Here is a 19,296-nt window from a genome sequence, read left to right on the forward strand (position 1 = left end):
TTCACTGAGCCTGGATATTAGCACGTCTTTAAGGTTTGCATTTTTTTTTCGCCCAATGTGGTTAAAACGCGTCTCCTGGCTCGGGGTTTCTGTTCGGTGGCTCATCCAAATGGGGACCAGTGGGCTTTCACAGGCATCAGAGGCACCTAAAGCCAAACCATTTTTTGAATAGTTGAGCTTTTGAAAATATATTCTGTCACTGCTGGCACCGCGTTTGAGTCCAATTGGGTTAAAACGTGTCCCTTGGCTCGGGGTTTCTGTAAGGTGGCTCGTCTGCGGGGTCGGGTGTGGAGGGGCCACTGGGTGGTGTTTGAGCACCGCTGGCACCTGAACTATGGCACACGTACCATTCACTTAAATTAGCGGGCTGGGAGGGTCCCACCGGCTCCGACAGCACCGAGGAGCCTCCTGGCTCCCGGCCCAAGTCTGACGAGGGGGACACCAGAGACGGAGTGGACGACTCGTAGCCCGAGCTGGGCGGTGGGGACTTGCAGTGCACCTTCATGTGTTTCCTCAGGGAGCTGGGGTGTGTGTAGGACTTATCGCAGCCTCTCACTTTGCAGTTGTAGGGCTTATCGCTGGTGTGCACGTGGGAGTGTTTCTTCCGGTCGCTGCTGTTGGCGAAGCGTCTGTCGCAGCCGTCAAACTCGCACTTGAAGGGCTTCTCACCTGTAATCAGGGATAGTGGAACATGGAAAAAAAAAGAAAGTTGAGTTAAAACTGTGACCTCAACCTAATGCATCATAACCACCAATATAAAAAAAACAACTGTTTTCAGAAAAGCAGCAATTTATGCTTTTTACTTTACAAGACCATATCCTTAATAACTTACAGCTTGATACATATGATGATACGTACTATGAATTTATGAGATAAATATTTATGTCATCTTAAAATTATGGTTAATCTCTATTCTGTAAATAACAAGGCGGGTAAACAATATTATTATTATTATTATTATTATTATTATTATTATTATTATTATTATTATTATTATTATTATATCAGTTCACATTACTATCAGTTCACATGGTTGCTGGAGCATATGATAGCCTAAATAAAGCAACAAGTCTCTGTGACAAAAAAAAGTAAACCAAAGATCACCACCATCGTATGATTTACACTGAATGTGATGATGCATCTTTCACTTTAAAAGTTTACTTCCAGTCATGTCTGGCATGCAGTAAGAGGCTTGGACAGAGCTGACATGAGCCTCAGTCTGGTGTAAACAAGAGTGTGAACATACAGTCTTGGGTCTTAACCTCGGTCCTAGTCAAACCATGTCAAAGCAAACAGGCTAACCTAAAATAAAAAATAAAAAACAGACCTAAAACCCATTGAAAATTATAATAATACTAGTCAAGGTTTTGCCATAGCCAAGCTTCTCTGCGCTCACACTGTGTAGTAACCCAGCCTTTCTGGAAATCGCCACACTGCTATTTGAATCTGTAAATGGTTATGAAGTAGGTCTAATTGTGTGTCTTAATAACAAGAATTTCCACCTGATTATGACAAGGCAAAAAAAAAAAAAAAAAAAGACAATCTGAATAAATTACACGGAAATCATCCAATGCTGATTTTTCTCCTACGATTAGTGCTTGTGAGAATATGTAATTGCCTCTGTCTAATTACACTTGCGGGTTGAATATCAATTTGACCTTCAGCTGTTGGGCTGAGAGAGCCAATCAAGGATATTAGTGTAGTACAAGAAACCGTCGAGGAACAGACCCCAGGGGCAGCCCCAGTCATAACCACACTTTCGGCTAGGTTTTAAACATGATACCAAAGACCAGGCCCCTTGGGAGTCAACACGCAGAAATAATTTAACAGATTTGTACTTAGGTAATGTGAGCAAATTATATGAATAATACATAGGGTGCAGAAATGGTGCAGAGGGGGAGTGTCGTGCAAAAAGGAATGTATTCATTGTATTCATTTACAAGTCTGACTCGACATTTTGAGGCCTTGTGTTTTTTTGTTTTTTTCTTTCTCCTTTTTCCACAACACGTCACCGGGTCACAGAGCCAAGCAGCCATATTGTGCTCGGCAACCATGCACCCTTGTGCCATTATGGCTCTTTTAAAGTTAAATCAGAACTGCACCGGGCTGCATTGTACACACGTCCATCATTATACACGCAGTCAGCTCTGCCAACCTGTTGGTGACTCCCTTTAGCCGCCTGCACTTATCGACTTGTTGCTTGTTGCTAGAGGCTATAAGCTGACCATTCCAAAAGCATGCATATCATTTCACCATGCGTACATGCCATGTCATTCTGTTGGAAGCAGAAATTAATATATACAGCTAGATACTACTTTTAATATATTCTTATACTTTATACATATAGTTTTTTTTTTTTTTTTTTTTTTTTACAAATATAACCACGCTCCTATCTTCATAAACAAAGGACAATAGTACCATCACCACAGCCAATTCTTCTTCTTCTTCTTCTTATTATTATTATTATTATTATTATTATTAATAATATTATTATTATTAGTATTATTAGTATTAGTAGTAGTATTATCAGTAGGGTGCTCATATAAAAATAGAAATGGATGGAAAATGCATATGGTAATAAACAGAGCAACAAGTGGCTGAAAATAATGGGGGGAAAAATCAGCAGCATCATCATCTCAGTTACAATGAATGTGAAGATGCATCTTTCACTTTCCAAGTTTGCTGCCAGTCATCTCTGGCACGCAGTAAGCTACTTGGACAGAGTTGACGTGGGCCTCAGTGAATTGTGGTGTAAACAAGAGGGTGAACCATCAAACGCCTGAGTGAGCTGTACCATAATCCCCAAGCTCACCCTTTTGTAAAACTTGTGACCACTGATGCAACTCACAACAAACAACTTACAGGTGGTCAGCAGCACGCACAGTAACTGTTGCGTCCACGCAGCTGATGTACAGCAGCCTATAGATTGCTTATTGCCATGACAACCTCAGGATATACGTTAAATGTCTTAAGAATAAAATTACTTTCAGATTTAAATTTTGAAAGTTGATTAAAAAAACATCTTAAAAATAATGGAAAGCATTATATAATTTCCATACCAACTGGATACTCGTATAAAGCAAAGCCTAATTAGAATTTTAACAACATGTGATTGAGTAAAAAATATACTGTATTGTATATATCATTGATCATTATAAATTAACGTCAACAAACAGTGAGATATGCAATTTTTACTCCTATGAATGTAGCTACTGACCTGTGTGCGTCCTTTTATGAATCTTAAGATTCTCGGATCTTGCAAACACTTTCCCACAGCCAGGGAATGGACATGGAAACGGTTTCTCCCCGGTGTGCACTCGAATATGATTTACAAGTTTGTACTTGGCTTTAAATGGTTTCCCTTCCCTCGGACACTCTTCCCAAAAACATATATGGTTTGCCTGCTCTGGTCCTCCAACGTGCTCTACCGTTACATGCGTTACTAGTTCGTGCATGGTGCTGTAAGTTTTGGAGCAAAGTTTCTTCGGCGAGTGCTCCGGCTCCAGCCACTTGCAAATAAGCTCTTGCTTTATCGGCTGCCTCATGTAGCGGAAAAAGGCACCGGCTCCGTGGTGGTGGTGGTGAGCGCTAAGATTCATGTTCAGATTCAGACCACCGTAGCCATGTAAAGGCGAGGCGGAGAACGGATCAGCCCTGGAGCTTGCCACTTGACTCAAGTGATCAGATCTAACGTACATTTCTCCAGGTAGTCCTAACCTTATTTGTCCATTCAACGCTTGGCCACCCGGTGATCCGCTAGACGGCTGGTCGTGATGGAGTCCGGAGAAGAGGGTATGGTTCCCAGCGTCAGGGTGATGACCATAGTGTCCCGGATAGCTACCTGTTGTTGAGACAAACATTCCGTGGTGAGAAGTTGAACCGGGAGTCTGGTCAGTCAGCACTGGCATGGCTTGAGCTGTCAGATCTCTTCGGATGAGGAAATCCCTACCTGCGGATAACGCCTGGGCCGTGTGAGACATAGAATAGGGGACCGTTGTCGCCTGAACCGGGCCAAAAGCTCCCGTTTGACTGGAGACCACTTCACTGTGGCCTGCCATATGATGATTGTGGTGGTGGTGATGGTGGTGGGGATAATGATGGGCTGGGCTGATTTTGAGGGCCGCGGAGTGCCCCATGTGTTCTGGCCCGAATGGACTCGGCCCCAGGCGGGGTTCCGCAGTAATCTCCCCAGGGTGCGAGTGAGCCATTGAGTGTGGATGGCTGCTGAACCCCGGGAAGCCTGTCACGCTCTGAGGGGTATGGTGGTGATGATGGTGATGGTGGTGAGCCCCTGCCAAGTCAACTAATCTCAGCGCCGTGTTCCGTTTGGAAAACGTAGGGTCCATCACGGGGCTTCCCAATGCATCCACGCTCATTACTTCCTAATTTTAGAATAACTTGACAGCAGGCAAAATAATAATGATGATGACAAATATATTTTAATCGCAATGAAAAATAGAGAAAAAAAAAATAAAAAAAAAACTTTGTAAAGTTAAGAGTCTATCTGCAGACTACATGGAATCCCATTCGGTTGAGAAGCAGCAGCAGGACGCTTTGATACTGAATAGAGATTCATGGTAGGCGCTGCAGCCCGTGGAGCTAAACAATCACCCTGCGCTCTAATTGGTCAGAGCGCGGTGATTGACGTCACTTGTGACAGTTTCCAACGTGAAGAAAAATGTCTTAGTGACAGCAAGTAGCCAGGGCGCATGCGCAGTGCCTTAGGCAACGCTTGGGAAAAATAGTTGTTATGCAAAGGTTATTGTACAATAAAACTCCTCAAAAGTTGATCCAGATCTACAGTCGTCATTCTTTTGTCGCAGTGAACAAAAGCTGCGCGGCTATGAAATAGCAATTTCCCCACTTTGGTTATGCGATTAAAAAACAAACTGTCTCGCAAGACTATGCATAATGTCACTATAAAAGTTGTACGGATCATAAATAATGCAATGATATCTTCATTTTACCCTGCAACGTATGAAGGACAACTTTACGCACAAACTACGCACCACTTTACGCACGGTAAAGATCAGCGTCAACGTGGAAACTTGTCAACTTAACCAAGGGAAAGCTCCGTGTGGGAGTTCAAAACAGTCCGAGACACGTAGGCTACCATAAATATACGCTTTGATACATAACCATATTTACATATCCAGTCGTTTGCCCGTCAGCGCAGCGTTGTCTCGGTAGCCTGCTCGGTGGGATCAGTGTGTGTAGTATTTGTGAACGGGGTGAGCTGCGTCCATTGTCCCGAGGAAAAAAAATGTAATGGACGGGACCTGTTGTTATGATCCGGGGTAATTTTGCTTTAGACCCGGGACGGGAGCAGATGAGGGTCACGGGAGGTGCTGCCACTGCAGATTTAAACTCAAAATAAGACTTTCTAAAATGTGTGTGTAAGTATCTGACGCTAAAATCTTATCGTACAAAGTGTAAAACTCTCCCATGTCGAGTATTTCCTTATTTCTATTGAATGCTTAAAAAGTATATAAAAGCTATTGTACATAACAAAACGCCATACCTTTTTTTAGAAACTATATAACTGTCATTATTGCTAAGCCTTTTTTTTTTCAGGGTCTATATTTTTTATAAAGTGTTAGCCCACAAACGTGACTATTTTTAAATCCAATGTCTGGTCAATAAAAAATGCTCAAGACACTGGATAAGTTTGTCGGTTCGTTGTATTCCAGTTAAATAACGTCTAGCAGCAGTTACTGCACACGGAACGTTAGTCTTGATCAAAGTGGACTTAATTTGACTGTTACAAACATGCATGCTTGATAAGTAGTAAAATGGTTTCCTAAAATAGTGCAACCACGAAGTCAAGTGCTATGAGTCTCTAGAATTTTTTTTCTAGTCTTCCCTTAGCCATACTTTTATAATAGCAAATAGTCGCATTATATTAGGCGTCTTAACTTTAATATTTTCAATTGTTTGTGTTTCTCTGTAATACAACCATAATTGTTTTTTGTTATGAAGACTGAATGCTTTGTGTCTATATGCATGGATGTTTGTGTTTAATACTTAATCGTTGTAGTTGGAGACAAATGGAGATGGCTGTGTGAAGAGACCCAAAAGAAGGTCAGACAGTTATCATTAGATTGATGTCAAATATCAGATATGTTAAATTATTTGAGGTGCTCGTAACTAAATTGTGAAGGTTGCTAAGACAGTAGTGTAAAACCCAAATGTCCTCTGTCACAGTCGCACGTCATTATTTTAACTTGCCCATTCACCTTTTCATTTGAATTCGTTGATATGAAAATGAAGTGGGCATAGGCTGTATGAATGTTTGTTTGTGGATCACTGAATATGCAATTTTCAAATGCACTCACCCTCCAAAGTAAACACTCTGAATATGCTGAAAATGAAACATGCTGAACAAGGCAATTCACTCAGTTCAGATGGTTAATATTTTGTTTGCCAAAAATAATACTAAAACTATTTTCGTCTTTTGATTATTTCTCTGAATTGACTTGTCAGAATCTTTGTTGACAGCGTCATGTCCAGAACGTTAGGAATTGAGTAAATATTATGAAACATGACGGATCTAAAATATGTTTATTAAATGGCCTTTACGCGTGGAGTGCATGAGGCTCGCAGCTGTACCCTTCAGAGGCATCACTGCACCACACAGCGTAATGCAAAACTTTGAAGTGCTATTTCTGGTCCAAGTTGTGCATGCAGTCTTGGAGACATGTAGCAGGGAAGCTGCATAGGCTCGCAAACAAAAAGTGAATATTACACAATACTCACATGAAGCTGCTGAGGCAGTTTTGGCTTGTTTGCGCTCACTGTAAATCCTAAACAACTCCTGGTAGCCATTTTGCATTCTACACTATGAATTTAATACATCAAGCTCATTTGAATAAGTCGAACGGCTCTTGGCCTATAAGTGGCACGCACCTTTTACTTTTGAATACAAATCTTGAATATTATTAAAATTGTATTGGCCCAAATAGGAAGCATGGAAACTCCAAACACACTTGGAAAGTTCTGCATAATTCCATGCAACTCTTGCCTTGGCATAAAAATCCTCATTTAGCCTCACTTGTTGCAAGTCTGAGACTATGACCTATGTTTTTTTGCCTCTCCCCTTTTTTCAATGACATGCCATTCTTACCGTTTTCCACCTGTTGAAAGATTCCTCCAAATGTGTTTTGTAGTAGGCTACTTAGAAAGTTGCATCAAGTTGTAGGTCTACTTGTTAAGCTGAGAACAACAAAACTCCCTCTCTTCCCTTGGTCTCCCAAGACTGAGTTTGAGAATGCCTAGTAGAAACTAGTAGCCAAGAAGATATTTTAATGGTTCGTATGGCACGTCTGTGCATGTGGCTTTGAACTCTAGCAGCCGGAGGTTCCTGCAGAGAGCGCCGCAAATCCCACTTGATAACTTCGACAACCCACAACGTTTTACACACAGGCTATGATGCATCACTCGCCTACAAAAATGAGTAACTTGCACAAGCACAGCCAATGCGTGATGGATACACTAGGCATAATAGTAGATCCAAGTTAAACATTGGTCTATATGTTGAAGTTAACCTTTATCAACATAGGTTGCTAGTGAGTGGGATGGTGTGGAAATCTAATGCGCAGATGTTCATGGGTGTGAGTTCCACTGGACGAAGAAATTGTGTTAAAGGGAGACAGAGCTGCAAAATAGTGAGTGCGCTCATGGGCAAGAGTCAGAAAACAAAACTTGATGTGGATTCCTGTGAAGTGAGGTGGCTAAATTGACAATAAGAGGCGTTTAAAGAGAGTGATGGCAGTGCGCAGCCCTTATACCAAATTCAGTGTTTCCCATGGGGTTTCCTAAGACTGAAAAAGCGCTGAACTTGTCTTTCCATTTCTTGACACAAGAAATAAGGGTCAACCTTAAAATGCTATGAGGTTTGTTTAGTGTCATGTCAGTTGAGTCCCTTTGTATTGATTAGATTAGATTAGATTAGTGTAAAATAATATATCAGTCTGGTCATGGCACAATATGATCCTGTTCTTGTTTCCCCTGGGTTAGGTAGCCTAATATCAGCTCCATACTTGACCCTAGTGTTTTAAGCATTCTTCAGACAGGGAGAGAGAGAGAGAGAGGGGGGGGGGAGAGAGAGAGAGAGAGAGAGAAAGAGAGAGAGAGAGAGAGAGAGAGAGAGAGAGAGAGAGAGAGAGAGAGAGAGAGAGAGAGAGAGAGAGAGATGCACGCACAAAATACTTAGTGTTACCTCAGTGCTGAGTGCTTCATAATAGAGAAAAAATGTTAGCATCCATACCACAAAAGGCTGCTTGGTAATCTAATGTCCCCGGGTTAACAAAGACAGTGTGACACATTTGGTTATAAACTGTCAGTGCAGTATGGCTGTGAAACGTGCTTCGACTTTCTACAAGGCCTATTGTTGTCTTATGTTTCTCAACTTTTGTTGTGCTGTTATTCAGCCTTTTAACCAAATCCACAGTCAGCAATCTCACAATATCTGGGATTGATGATGCAAAGAGGCCAATAGAAGTGTGGGCCCTGCACCGTGGATTGTTATTTGGTGAGTGGATGTTATTGGGGGGAAAGGGACTCCGCCAATGAGCGTCTGGCTACAGGGTCACATGACTACCCCCCTCCTCTCCCATTCATCAGGGCTGGACTGTGTTGTCTTTTCAATTCATTTATCTGCAGGAATGATTGCGACTATCAGTCTAGAGCTCACCGCCTGACTGAGGAGGTGAAAGTTGCGCCACAGGAAGATAAACCGCAAAAGACAATATTGCATGTATACATGATTTTGCGTGTGCATCGGATGAGCGGTATAGGGGAATTCCTCTCGTCTTAAAAAGTAAACAGAAAATCGGTGGATTTGAGAGTTTGCTCAGTCGAGTGAGGTCCAAGAGATAGAGAGAGGGGGAGGAAGAATATCTGTGCGTGATTTTTTGATTTCTGCTCTCAGTCGTCTCGGCGAGTCTAGACTGAAGATGCTCTTGGACGCAGGACCGCAGTATCCCACCATAGGAGTCACTACTTTCGGCTCCTCACGGCATCACTCAACAGGCGAAGTCACAGAGAGAGAAGTGGCGTTGGGGATAAATCCGTTCGCGGACGGGATGGGCGCCTTCAAAATAAACCACAGCTCCCACGACATTGGCTCCGGACAGACGGCGTTTTCCTCCCAGGCGCCCGGCTACGCAGCGGCCGCCCTGGGACACCATCACCACCCGACCCACGTTGGCTCTTACTCCACGGCGGCTTTCAACTCCACCCGGGACTTTCTCTTCAGAAATCGGGGTTTCGGAGACGCCACTGGGGCGCAGCACAGTTTGTTCGCCTCCGGAAGTTTCGCAGGGCCACATGGACACTCAGATGCAGCGGGGCACCTGCTCTTCCCGGGGCTCCATGAGCAAGCGGCGAGCCACGCGTCTTCCAACGTGGTCAACAGCCAGATGCGACTGGGCTTCTCTGGGGACATGTACGGTCGGGCCGATCAGTACGGCCACGTTACAAGCCCGAGGTCCGACCACTATGCTTCGACCCAGTTACACGGCTATGGCCCCATGAACATGAATATGGCCGCACACCACGGAGCAGGGGCCTTCTTTCGATACATGAGGCAGCCGATCAAACAAGAGCTCATCTGCAAGTGGATCGAGCCGGAGCAGCTGACGAATCCCAAAAAGTCTTGCAACAAAACTTTTAGTACGATGCACGAGCTGGTGACCCATCTGACGGTGGAGCATGTGGGGGACCAGAGCAGTCCAACCACATCTGCTTCTGGGAAGACTGCTCCAGAGAAGGAAAGCCATTCAAAGCCAAATACAAACTTGTGAATCATATCAGAGTACACACCGGAGAAAAACCCTTTCCGTGTCCGTTCCCCGGCTGTGGCAAAGTATTTGCTCGATCGGAAAATCTAAAAATTCACAAAAGGACTCACACTGGTAAGATCCGCATTGACTGACCCCTTTTACTCCCAAATCGATGCTGACAATATCCTATCCAAAATATGCATGCGATCCGGGTTATTGTTTATTAGGCAGCAGCTGTAGTCTATTCACTGACATGATTTCGGTGCAGTTGTTGACATAAACTATTGCCTTTTGATAGGCTTTTTTGAGTCATATTATTTACTGTAAAAGGTGGTATTTGTAAAATATTTGAAAAATGCATTAACTGAATTTATTAATTAGCCTAAGTGGGCTTAAATCAAATTATTTTGCAGCCTACATCGTGTGGTTTATCAAGATCGGGGGGCGGGGGGTTGGATGTACAAAAGGCTGCGTTTTTAAAAATAACTTAATTGATTGAACCTATTGCTAAGCACCGATCACACATTTTAAGTAAAATAATGCACAGTATGTCATAGAATTTTGAAATCTTCCCAGTGTGAAATATTGTATTTAACTCTTTTTATTCAGGTGAGAAGCCATTTAAATGTGAGTTTGAAGGCTGCGACAGGCGATTTGCAAACAGCAGTGACCGCAAGAAACACATGCATGTCCACACGTCGGACAAGCCCTATCTCTGCAAAATGTGCGACAAGTCATACACACATCCCAGCTCCCTCCGAAAACACATGAAGGTAAAACACCATGGCTTATTTTTTTTTCTCCTGTTTTCACTAGTATTCACAATATTATACGATGTGACTTCTAATACGAACATGAATGTGCAACTATGGCTTTTGTATTGGCCTAACAGTTTCTAAACCAGGATACAATCATTTATATAATCCGCTTATAGGGAGAAGTTACAGCTTTTATTCAGTGTTTACATAGAAACACAGAAAACGTGTCAGCTTAATTTGCCTTGACACACATTCTATTTTTTTTCTTTTCTTCTTTTTTATCAACTGACACATCAGATTAAGAATTTAATACCTTAATGGGAATTATAATGTTTGGGGAATAGCCTACATTGTTTTGGGGTATTGCAGATTCCAGATACAGTCCAATCAGAAGTTTTCTTTTGTTTTGATAATAATTTTTTATTGTTGTTATGATTACATTTCCACAGTAAAGCACCTAGGACAAACGACATAAATATGAGGGTTGTTTCTTTATCTATATATTTCACCTTATTGCAGGTCCATGAATCCACCAATCAAGGCTCCCAACCATCTCCAGCGGCCAGTTCAGGGTACGAGTCCTCCACACCTCCCACCATAGTATCACCGTCCACAGAGAACCAGAGCAGCAGCTCCATATCACCAGCAGCCTCAGCAGTACACCACACAACCAGCCACAGCACGCTGTCGTCAAATTTCAATGAATGGTACGTGTAAATATTTTTGAAAAGACTGCAGCATTAAAACTGCTTGGAATCAAAGACTTGATAAAGTCGGACTGAGAAAACACGGGAGGCCCAAACGATCAATTAAAGGCTGTCTAATAGCAATGAAAGAGAATGCATGGACAAAGGAGGCGAGGACAGCCACCAAGTTAAACTTTTTTCCCCTCAATATTTCTTTGAGTCTTTATTTTTACTGAGAGACTGCACAAAAGAGATCTCAAAAAAGCATGCTATCTGCGGGTAGAGGCCTGATTTTTGTACATAACGATTCACCAAGTTGGAAAAAATGTAATATTTTATTCTGTAAATAGTTCTATCACAGTTTAAGGGAATTTGTGAAAATGTGGTCCCTAGATATATGGAAAATGAGATGGTTTTAAGAATATTGCGATGAATAGACTTGATTGAAAAGAATGTTATAGTTGTGTACCAAATGTGAATTATTCAGTATTACTACAGTCTACACGTCGACCTAACCGAGTCTTAGTATTAATGTGCTTTTGTAGCCTATTCAGTGCAACATTTCGTCCAAGGTCCAGTTTGAGTAGCACAGTATCATTGTTGTTATTTAATGTCATGTCGATAAATCGTGTAGTGAAAGCCTGAAATTCCGTGTCAATCTGTTTATGTACGTGATAAATATAAAATCTCTGTCAATTGCCTTGTCTGCAAGGAAGTATTATTACATGTAAGTAGCTCAATTTTCCATATTTATCCGCATGTAAAGGACCGGTAACATGTTAGAAATGATCGGTATTTATGGAGAAATGCGCTCGTATGTAAAATTTAGTTTACAAAAATGTTTGGATACATTTCGTACTATATTAAAGGATTAAAAAATACAATAATCCAATGCGTTCAAGGTTATTGGTTTCATAGTGTTTTGAGGTTGATCTCAAAATGAGTGCTGTGTGAAACCCATGGGTTCATTTTATAGGGTGCATTAAAAATCTGACTAATTTACTGCAGATTAAAATAGACAAAGCTTATCTTGATGGGTCGCCATAATACGCACACTAATACATTTGCATTAGTTTAGATGCAAGAATTAATGCAATTGCAATGTCTGTGCAATCAAATAGTTTGAAAGTTAGTGTGTGTGTGTGTGTGTGTGTGTGTATTGGAGCGGCAACAGCTCATTTAAAAGTAAAGGTTGTATCGTGTTATATCACAGCACAGGTTACAATACGGTCCCAGTGACAACTTTTTCTGACAGTTAATGATAAGTAATTTCACTCCGCCTTCTGTATCTTCTGTTTATCCAAAATTAACATCCACGACTTTTGCCCCCGAGTAATGTGCAAATTAAAACGATTAATCACGGCGGTTGTTCCTCAGTGTAAACCGGAGTAGTTTGCGTTACTTAATTGTTCGGGAATCTAATTTTCAAATCTAATTTATTTTCTTTTCTGCATTTGTCGGATTTCATAGATTAAGGCAGAGCTGAGGAGTCAGTATGCTCCTCATTGTTCCTGGTTGCAGCTTGCTTGACCGCCCCATTAGGCAGAGATCACATCAGCAGACGCCAGTGATCATGATCATGGTTAACACTGCCAGTGTGCAAAAAGGCGACAGGGAGCTGAAGCCACGATCTGTCAGTCTGCAGCTCTGTCAAAACTACAAGACATCCGAAAAAGAAACAAATAGCAATTTAATCTGAAAAACGCACAGACAGCAGCACACAATACAGGGCGCACGACTCCCAGGATCCCGCGTGCGTGCGTGCTTGTGTGAATGTGTGGGTGTTTGTGTGTGCGCGCGTGCGCGTGTTCCGTCCGTGCGTTTGTGTGCGCGCGCGTGTTCCCCGACTCTATCAGCAAAAAATCACGATTCCAACTATCTTAGGTGATTTGTTGAAATGCATTGAAATGTATTCATATTTTCTTTTCACGGACTATTAAATTTTGAGATAAATGAAGGATGGTAATAAAATGACTTTTTCGACTCTATTTAACACTATCTATCTAGGTTCCAGTGCAGATGCTTTATTGATGCACTGCTAGCAAGAGCTTTTGGCAAGTACTCCATGCAATGTGAATTCTTTTTAGACAGTCACTTTGCAGCTTCATAGGAAAATGTTCACATGTAACTGGAAATATAAATAGTTTAAACTGGATGTGTTAAAACTATCTTGTGTGATTTCTACGCTGGCGCCTGGCGGGATATTCCACTCAACAGATGCAGAGTTTTTAAATATAATGCTGATGCCAGATTGACACATGCAGGGACTGTGGAGGGTAAACCCACCTAAACTCAGTTTGCCCACTTTCTTTTTAGCCTGATATAAATCTGTAGATATGAAATTCAGTATCAGAATATGGAGGATATGGTTCTTTCAAGAGAAAAGAAGAATAAATTAATGTTTTTCTGTAATATAACAATTTGTTTTATATATGTATTGGTGTTTGTTGTTTTTTTTTTTGCTTTATAATGATCATCGACTGGAAGACAGTTACCCTTATTTTTATTTACTATCACTGCACATGGTATTTAAAATATTGAAGGGAGAAACTAATAGCTATAAAGTCAGACGCTGTTGCGCCTTTACATTCAACTTGCCCATGGTCTAAAAAAAAACAAAAACAAATTGCTCGTAAAAGAGGAGTCGACGACAGGCTGCCAGCGGGTCTCCTGTCAGGAGTGTATCAGGCACCTTATGGACCTGATGGCGATTATAGATCAAATAAGATCTCCAAAACATTTGCTTTAAATCTATTTACGGTGAAAAAAAAAACGTCTGGAAACGACAATCTCTCAGATAGGTATCGGGAAAGCGCAGGCGCCAGCTCTATGAATATTTATTACCAGCACTTGTAGCCAGCAAACCGAGCCTGACGTTTGTGTTACCAAGGTAGACACTCCAGCTTATTTGCGCGCTCAAATGACATACAGAGCTGAGCAGGCATGTGCTTCAGTCTGTCCCTTCATTTCATTTCTTTCTTTTTTAAATTTTAAAAGTCAGAAATGTTGTTGCTTTTCTCCAAATAACATGAGTGTTCGGCAAATTCTAACATGGATCTAGCCTAATGACAAATCTAAAATATAGCCTAGACTTGTGTATTTTTTTTTCCATGCAATAGTCTATTGTCTGAGTTTCACATGGTAGTGTTGCCCTGCACTTTTGTTCCTCCTCCACTCCAATAACTTAGCTATTGGCATTTCTCCTGGCGAGCTCCCTCTTTAGAGACAAATTGAATAGGTTATCCTATTTTTAAACATATTGTGTGTGCAGATGAATGCAACTTCTGGGGTGATATTTTTTTTCAGCAAAGCACCCCAGCAGAACTTAGGGCGACTGACACGTGTAACCCATGGCGTAGTCCAAGAATAGAAGAAAGCTATAATGTGTTGCCCCTTGATGGATGAGGTGCCCACGTTTTTGCCAGCTCTCTGATCTTAATGCCCAGCTGCTGTGAGTCAATGGGAACTAAATCGATAAGGGCAAAAATTTGCAGTTGAGTTTAACTATTAGGTTTCGAGCAAAATGATCTGTTTGCAATATGAGAGGAGCATGTGATAGCCATCTATTTTTAAAAGCTACAAAGTTAAAAAAAAAAAAAAAAAAAAAGGTATAGGCCATGCTCTAATTTGCCTGTCATGAAATAACCTGCAACTCTACAATGGTATCCATGTAGTGGCTGTTGCACTGTTTAAGTCAAATGTCATAATTAATAAAGAAAAATAAAAAATAGGTCAAGTTTAAGTCAAAGCCACTTCAGTTTATTGACATTTCAGAATGCCCTCAAGAAAGCCTCTGTTTGCAGCGATAAAACGCTTTCATTGAGTTTAAAAGAAAGAAATCCACCCCACAACTTCTGAACTTCTCACTTTGCATATATCCAGACGCTGATGTTACGGAAACTGATTCATAGTTTTCTCACATTTAAAGAAATTGGACGATATGCGGAGCTTCAACAGGTTATTTTGTTCTTTTGAAGTTTGGGTGGCAAGTCTAAGCACAGGTGCAACCTGGCATGCATGTAATCTGTATTAACATACTCAACAGTATAGGTAATACCATATTTAATGCATGGGGACAAGCTTTAAAAGATGCAATGCTCCTAACCTAACGTCAGACAGGTGTTCACCACTTGGTATTTTACACATGACTCGATAACATATTAGCATCGAGGCATTCTCGTGTTATTGCTAAATTAGTCAAATTATCACATTCTAATATGACGTAGACCTATTATTCAATTAAAGCCCCAACTTTAATACCAACGACTCTAAACTCTAAATCTGATTGGCACAGGTTTTGACACGTGAGATTCATGATACATTATTTAAGCTATGGCACGTTTGTTTACATGTGTATTGTATACAATATATTAAAATTGTATACAATATATTAAAATGAGCCCAGGCATGTAGTTTGAGTTGGTCTACACAGGATGTATGAATCTACATCTTTAATCCATTGGGAGCTGGGATGCAGTCCAGGGTAAACTCAACTGTCCACCTGCCCACCTTTTTATTTACGAGGTAGAGTTTACCACCTTTTTAGGCTGACATAAACATTTGAGGTAAATTCATAGAATCCATCATAGTAAACAGTATCAAACTGATGCAAGTTATACGAAGACTTAGTATCCTATTTTAAGGGATAAAAAGCATAGACTATTCTCATTTTTTGTTGATATGGGTTTGCTTGCCTTAATGATAACCGACTGGAGGTTTTAGTTTACAGCCCTTTTTACTTAACCACATCTCTGATTGGGGCATTAATCTTTGCTTTGCCACCACACTCTTCATGCCCAGCTAAAGGAAGGTTCGTTATAGTGAAACATAGGCTCACAGTGACCCCCGTTGCATCAGTTGTGGTCTCTGACATGCTATTAAGTTTAGACCAGGAGATTTGTGGAGGCGCTGACATTGTGTTGTCGCGTCCCGTTGACGTGTTGCTAAATGAGGCCACTCCAATTAGCTCTTTGCGACAGGGGAGAGACTGCACGCACACATCTACAGCCGTGCTCATAGGAAATAGATTTCATGTGCTAAGAGGCTCCGCGAATAATGTTGTACCTTTATTTATCGACTGAGCAGGCAGCAACGCCCTGCTTCACATTTAGTCCCACACATTTACAATGGGAGCTTCCCAGTAAAACCAGTTTTCTGCTGTTGGACACTGAGCAGCGCTGGAGCAGCTGGGGGTGAATGCCTTGCTCAGTGGCTCTTCGGCGGTAGTTGAGGGAGATGGAGAGCGGATCTCCCTTCTTGGGATTGGAACCGGCGACCTTCCGGTTCCGAAAGCCCGCTTCTTGCTACCGCCGCCCAAACTCACCCATATAATCAATACAGTCAGTGAATTTATTATAAAGCATGCGACAGAGTTGATTTATTAAATGAGTCAGCTAGAATGAAATCAGCCACATTTTGATTTTATGCAGCAAAAAAAAACGGGAAAAAACGATGCATATGGTGGACGGCCTGGTTGTTAATGTACTGTTCAATTGAGATGTCTTCTCGTTTATAGAGCAGCTTGTCGACATCTGCGTATCTGATGAGTCTGATAATGACTCGTTATCTTGGAATGAGGATGTCCATCCAAAGACATTCAGTGACAGATTTCTATCGATCCATCCACATATCGTTTTTGTTACAAAGAGGAAAATATAGCCCACCCAGTAACCAACGTATTAAAGTGCCTACAATATATTGTCATTAACCCATAGGCCTGATACAAACTGTTGTTGTGTTTTTCATCCTGTTGCATGCTGTTTTATATTCCCTCAAGTTTAACAAAGAATTCCAATTAAGCTAATTGCCATGGTTGTGTATCGGACCAAGAACCTGTTTTGAATTTGTAGCCTAAAAGTAATTATGTTTCACTATTCCCACTTTGGATATGGTCTTAGAGGCCTACGCCCCTATTGGTCCTCATCATATTCTACATAAACAAGAATTTCAGTAATTAGTTGTGATTAGACCTTTGTCAGAAAAAAAACAGGCTTTTTAGGGCAACTAGGCTACCACATCCGTTTAGGTTAGATTTTTTTTTTTTTTCAACCTGATTGTAGACTCTGCTGGATTTGGTATACATGGCTTGGATGTCTGGGAGCCACTAGCCATACAAACGTAAGACAAAAATACAGAAACAAAAATCCTTAAACACCACCCAGGTCTATAGAACAGCTAAATTAGTTGAATATTTAAACATCACAATCCCTATGGAATATTCTTATATATTAACGCCACGTCAACACCTCTAACTAACCCAATAGCAGCTGCACAACCATTTTATCTTTGGGTCGCCTTAAATTCATTGTTGTTTTCCTGTTGGGCTACTCACCAAAATTCTCAAACATTTTTCAGAGACAGGGGCAATAAATACATGTTGTTTGGCTTGCCTGAGGTTTTGACTGCAGATATTTTAAATAGAAATGGATTTAATTTTTTTCTGTCCTCATGAGTAAATCATTCCCAAGAAAAAGTAGACAGTGAAACAAGCTGGAATTGCAATTCCCTTGGTTAGGCTCCTTTTTAATGCTTTGCTAATATCCACACTCTTTCAGCAAACGTTTGGCACTTTGTAATTGTTTTGGCTTACTGTTGTTCAGTTTGATTCTGATAATGGAAGTACATCCATCATCAGTGTCCGGGGCTCAGTGTGTGTGTGTGTGTGTGTGTGTGTGTGGTGGTGGTGGGGGAAGTGGAGGCGCTATGCAGTGTGTGCATCCATAGATATTTCCTATCCCTTCCTTCCTTTCTGACATCAAGCCTATTCAGGATGGAGTAAAACTGTGGCAGTCTTACCATCATGCCAAAACCCTGGTGAGAAAAGGCCTGTGTGGAAATTCATTGTAAAATGCCATGGTATGTAAAATACCATAAGAGCATGTGGATACACACACACAAACATATCTTTTGGAAAACATTTCTCACTGACCTTAGTATCGACTAATAATCTGTTGAGACATCTCAGTATAGGTATCAACATCGCATCGCTTTTTAACACAAGAGAAGTTAGATTGTTGCAGTGCTTGTTGCAATACCTGGTACTGTATGTTCCACCTCTCTGCAGTACATTCATTTATAATTGTATTGGCAACACTGAAAGAGAGTGATTAAAAGTAAAATTTGGCAAACAAAATGTGGTATGTAAGGTATTATCATACCAATGCATTTGGCATGGAATATTTTTCACCAGCTGCATCAGCAGGACACAGGTGGAAAGGCAACTTGAGTGGTGCTGGGAGCCAAGAAAGACCTGGAAGCTGTGTTTGTATGTGTGTGTGTGTGTGTGTGTGTGTGTGTGTATGACTGTGCACCAAGTGTACAGTAAGTGTTGAACTCTGGTAGTTAATGGATATTAGTAATTCATGACAGAGAAAGCTGGCTTCATGTACCACTCACCTATTACTGAAAATCATTTTTAAAAAGGCAAAAACAGAATCTTCAATCCAGCTTTTATGGAACTCCAATTCAATTCAATTCAAATGAGCTTTATTGGCATTAAATACAACCGTATCTGTTGCCAAAGCAAAACAGTGATAATCAAGAAAAAGTAGAACGTGTGTGTGTGTGAACTTCTTTCAGTATGACTGTATGTGAGAAGTTGCTATTTAGGACTGATGAAGTGAAGCATTGTGGTTGGATATTGAATTATCTCACAAAATGACCCAAATGTCCTGAATCCATGTGTTACTTAATAAAAGATAATGAATGGTGATCGGTAAAAAGTTATAAATTTGGCGACAGTTGTGTGTAAACTGAAATGTGTGAGATCATATTCATAGACCTCAAGGCCACAAAACAAATCCCCTACATGCCCGACTACATGGCCCAACCTGTGTGAAACAGCTGGCTCCTGTAAGTATCCCACAGTTCCATTTTTTTGCCTTTGACTGTGATATTCCTCGACATCACAGTAAACCCAGTGAGACAATATAGTTTAGGTGAGAATGGGTGAAAAACGGTGATGTAACAGGGGCACATCATTTCCAAAAGCTTCGGCGACCTCTGTGCTCCTTTGACAGAGATGTAAGGAAGCTGTGTGAAAGCAGTACCTCTCCAGCAATATCAGTTACA

At 41.1% G+C, this 19,296-nt stretch overlaps 2 protein-coding genes across 2 annotated transcripts; one reads left to right on the forward strand and one right to left on the reverse strand.

The window, feature by feature from the left end:
• Positions 1-229: 229 nt before the first annotated feature.
• On the reverse strand, positions 230-4,376 carry zic4 (zic family member 4). The gene is made up of 2 exons (XM_071527591.1): positions 3,218-4,376; positions 230-669 (listed from the first exon to the last, which is right to left on the reverse strand). Exons 1-2 carry the CDS (start codon positions 4,374-4,376, stop codon positions 230-232), a joined length of 1,599 nt encoding a protein of 532 aa, XP_071383692.1.
• A 4,578-nt stretch (positions 4,377-8,954) lies between these two features.
• On the forward strand, positions 8,955-11,257 carry zic1 (zic family member 1 (odd-paired homolog, Drosophila)). Its single transcript, XM_071527579.1, is given in 4 exon segments — positions 8,955-9,711; positions 9,714-9,914; positions 10,392-10,555; positions 11,060-11,257. Coding segments are annotated over 4 exon segments (1,320 nt in total).
• The last annotated feature ends 8,039 nt before the right edge of the window (positions 11,258-19,296 follow it).

Source organism: Centroberyx affinis, unplaced genomic scaffold, assembly GCF_046629955.1.
Source record: "Centroberyx affinis isolate AG114_WGS23_722 - 3 ecotype Tasmania unplaced genomic scaffold, CSIRO-AGI_Caff_v1 ptg001546l_1, whole genome shotgun sequence".
Lineage (NCBI taxonomy): Eukaryota > Metazoa > Chordata > Actinopteri > Beryciformes > Berycidae > Centroberyx > Centroberyx affinis.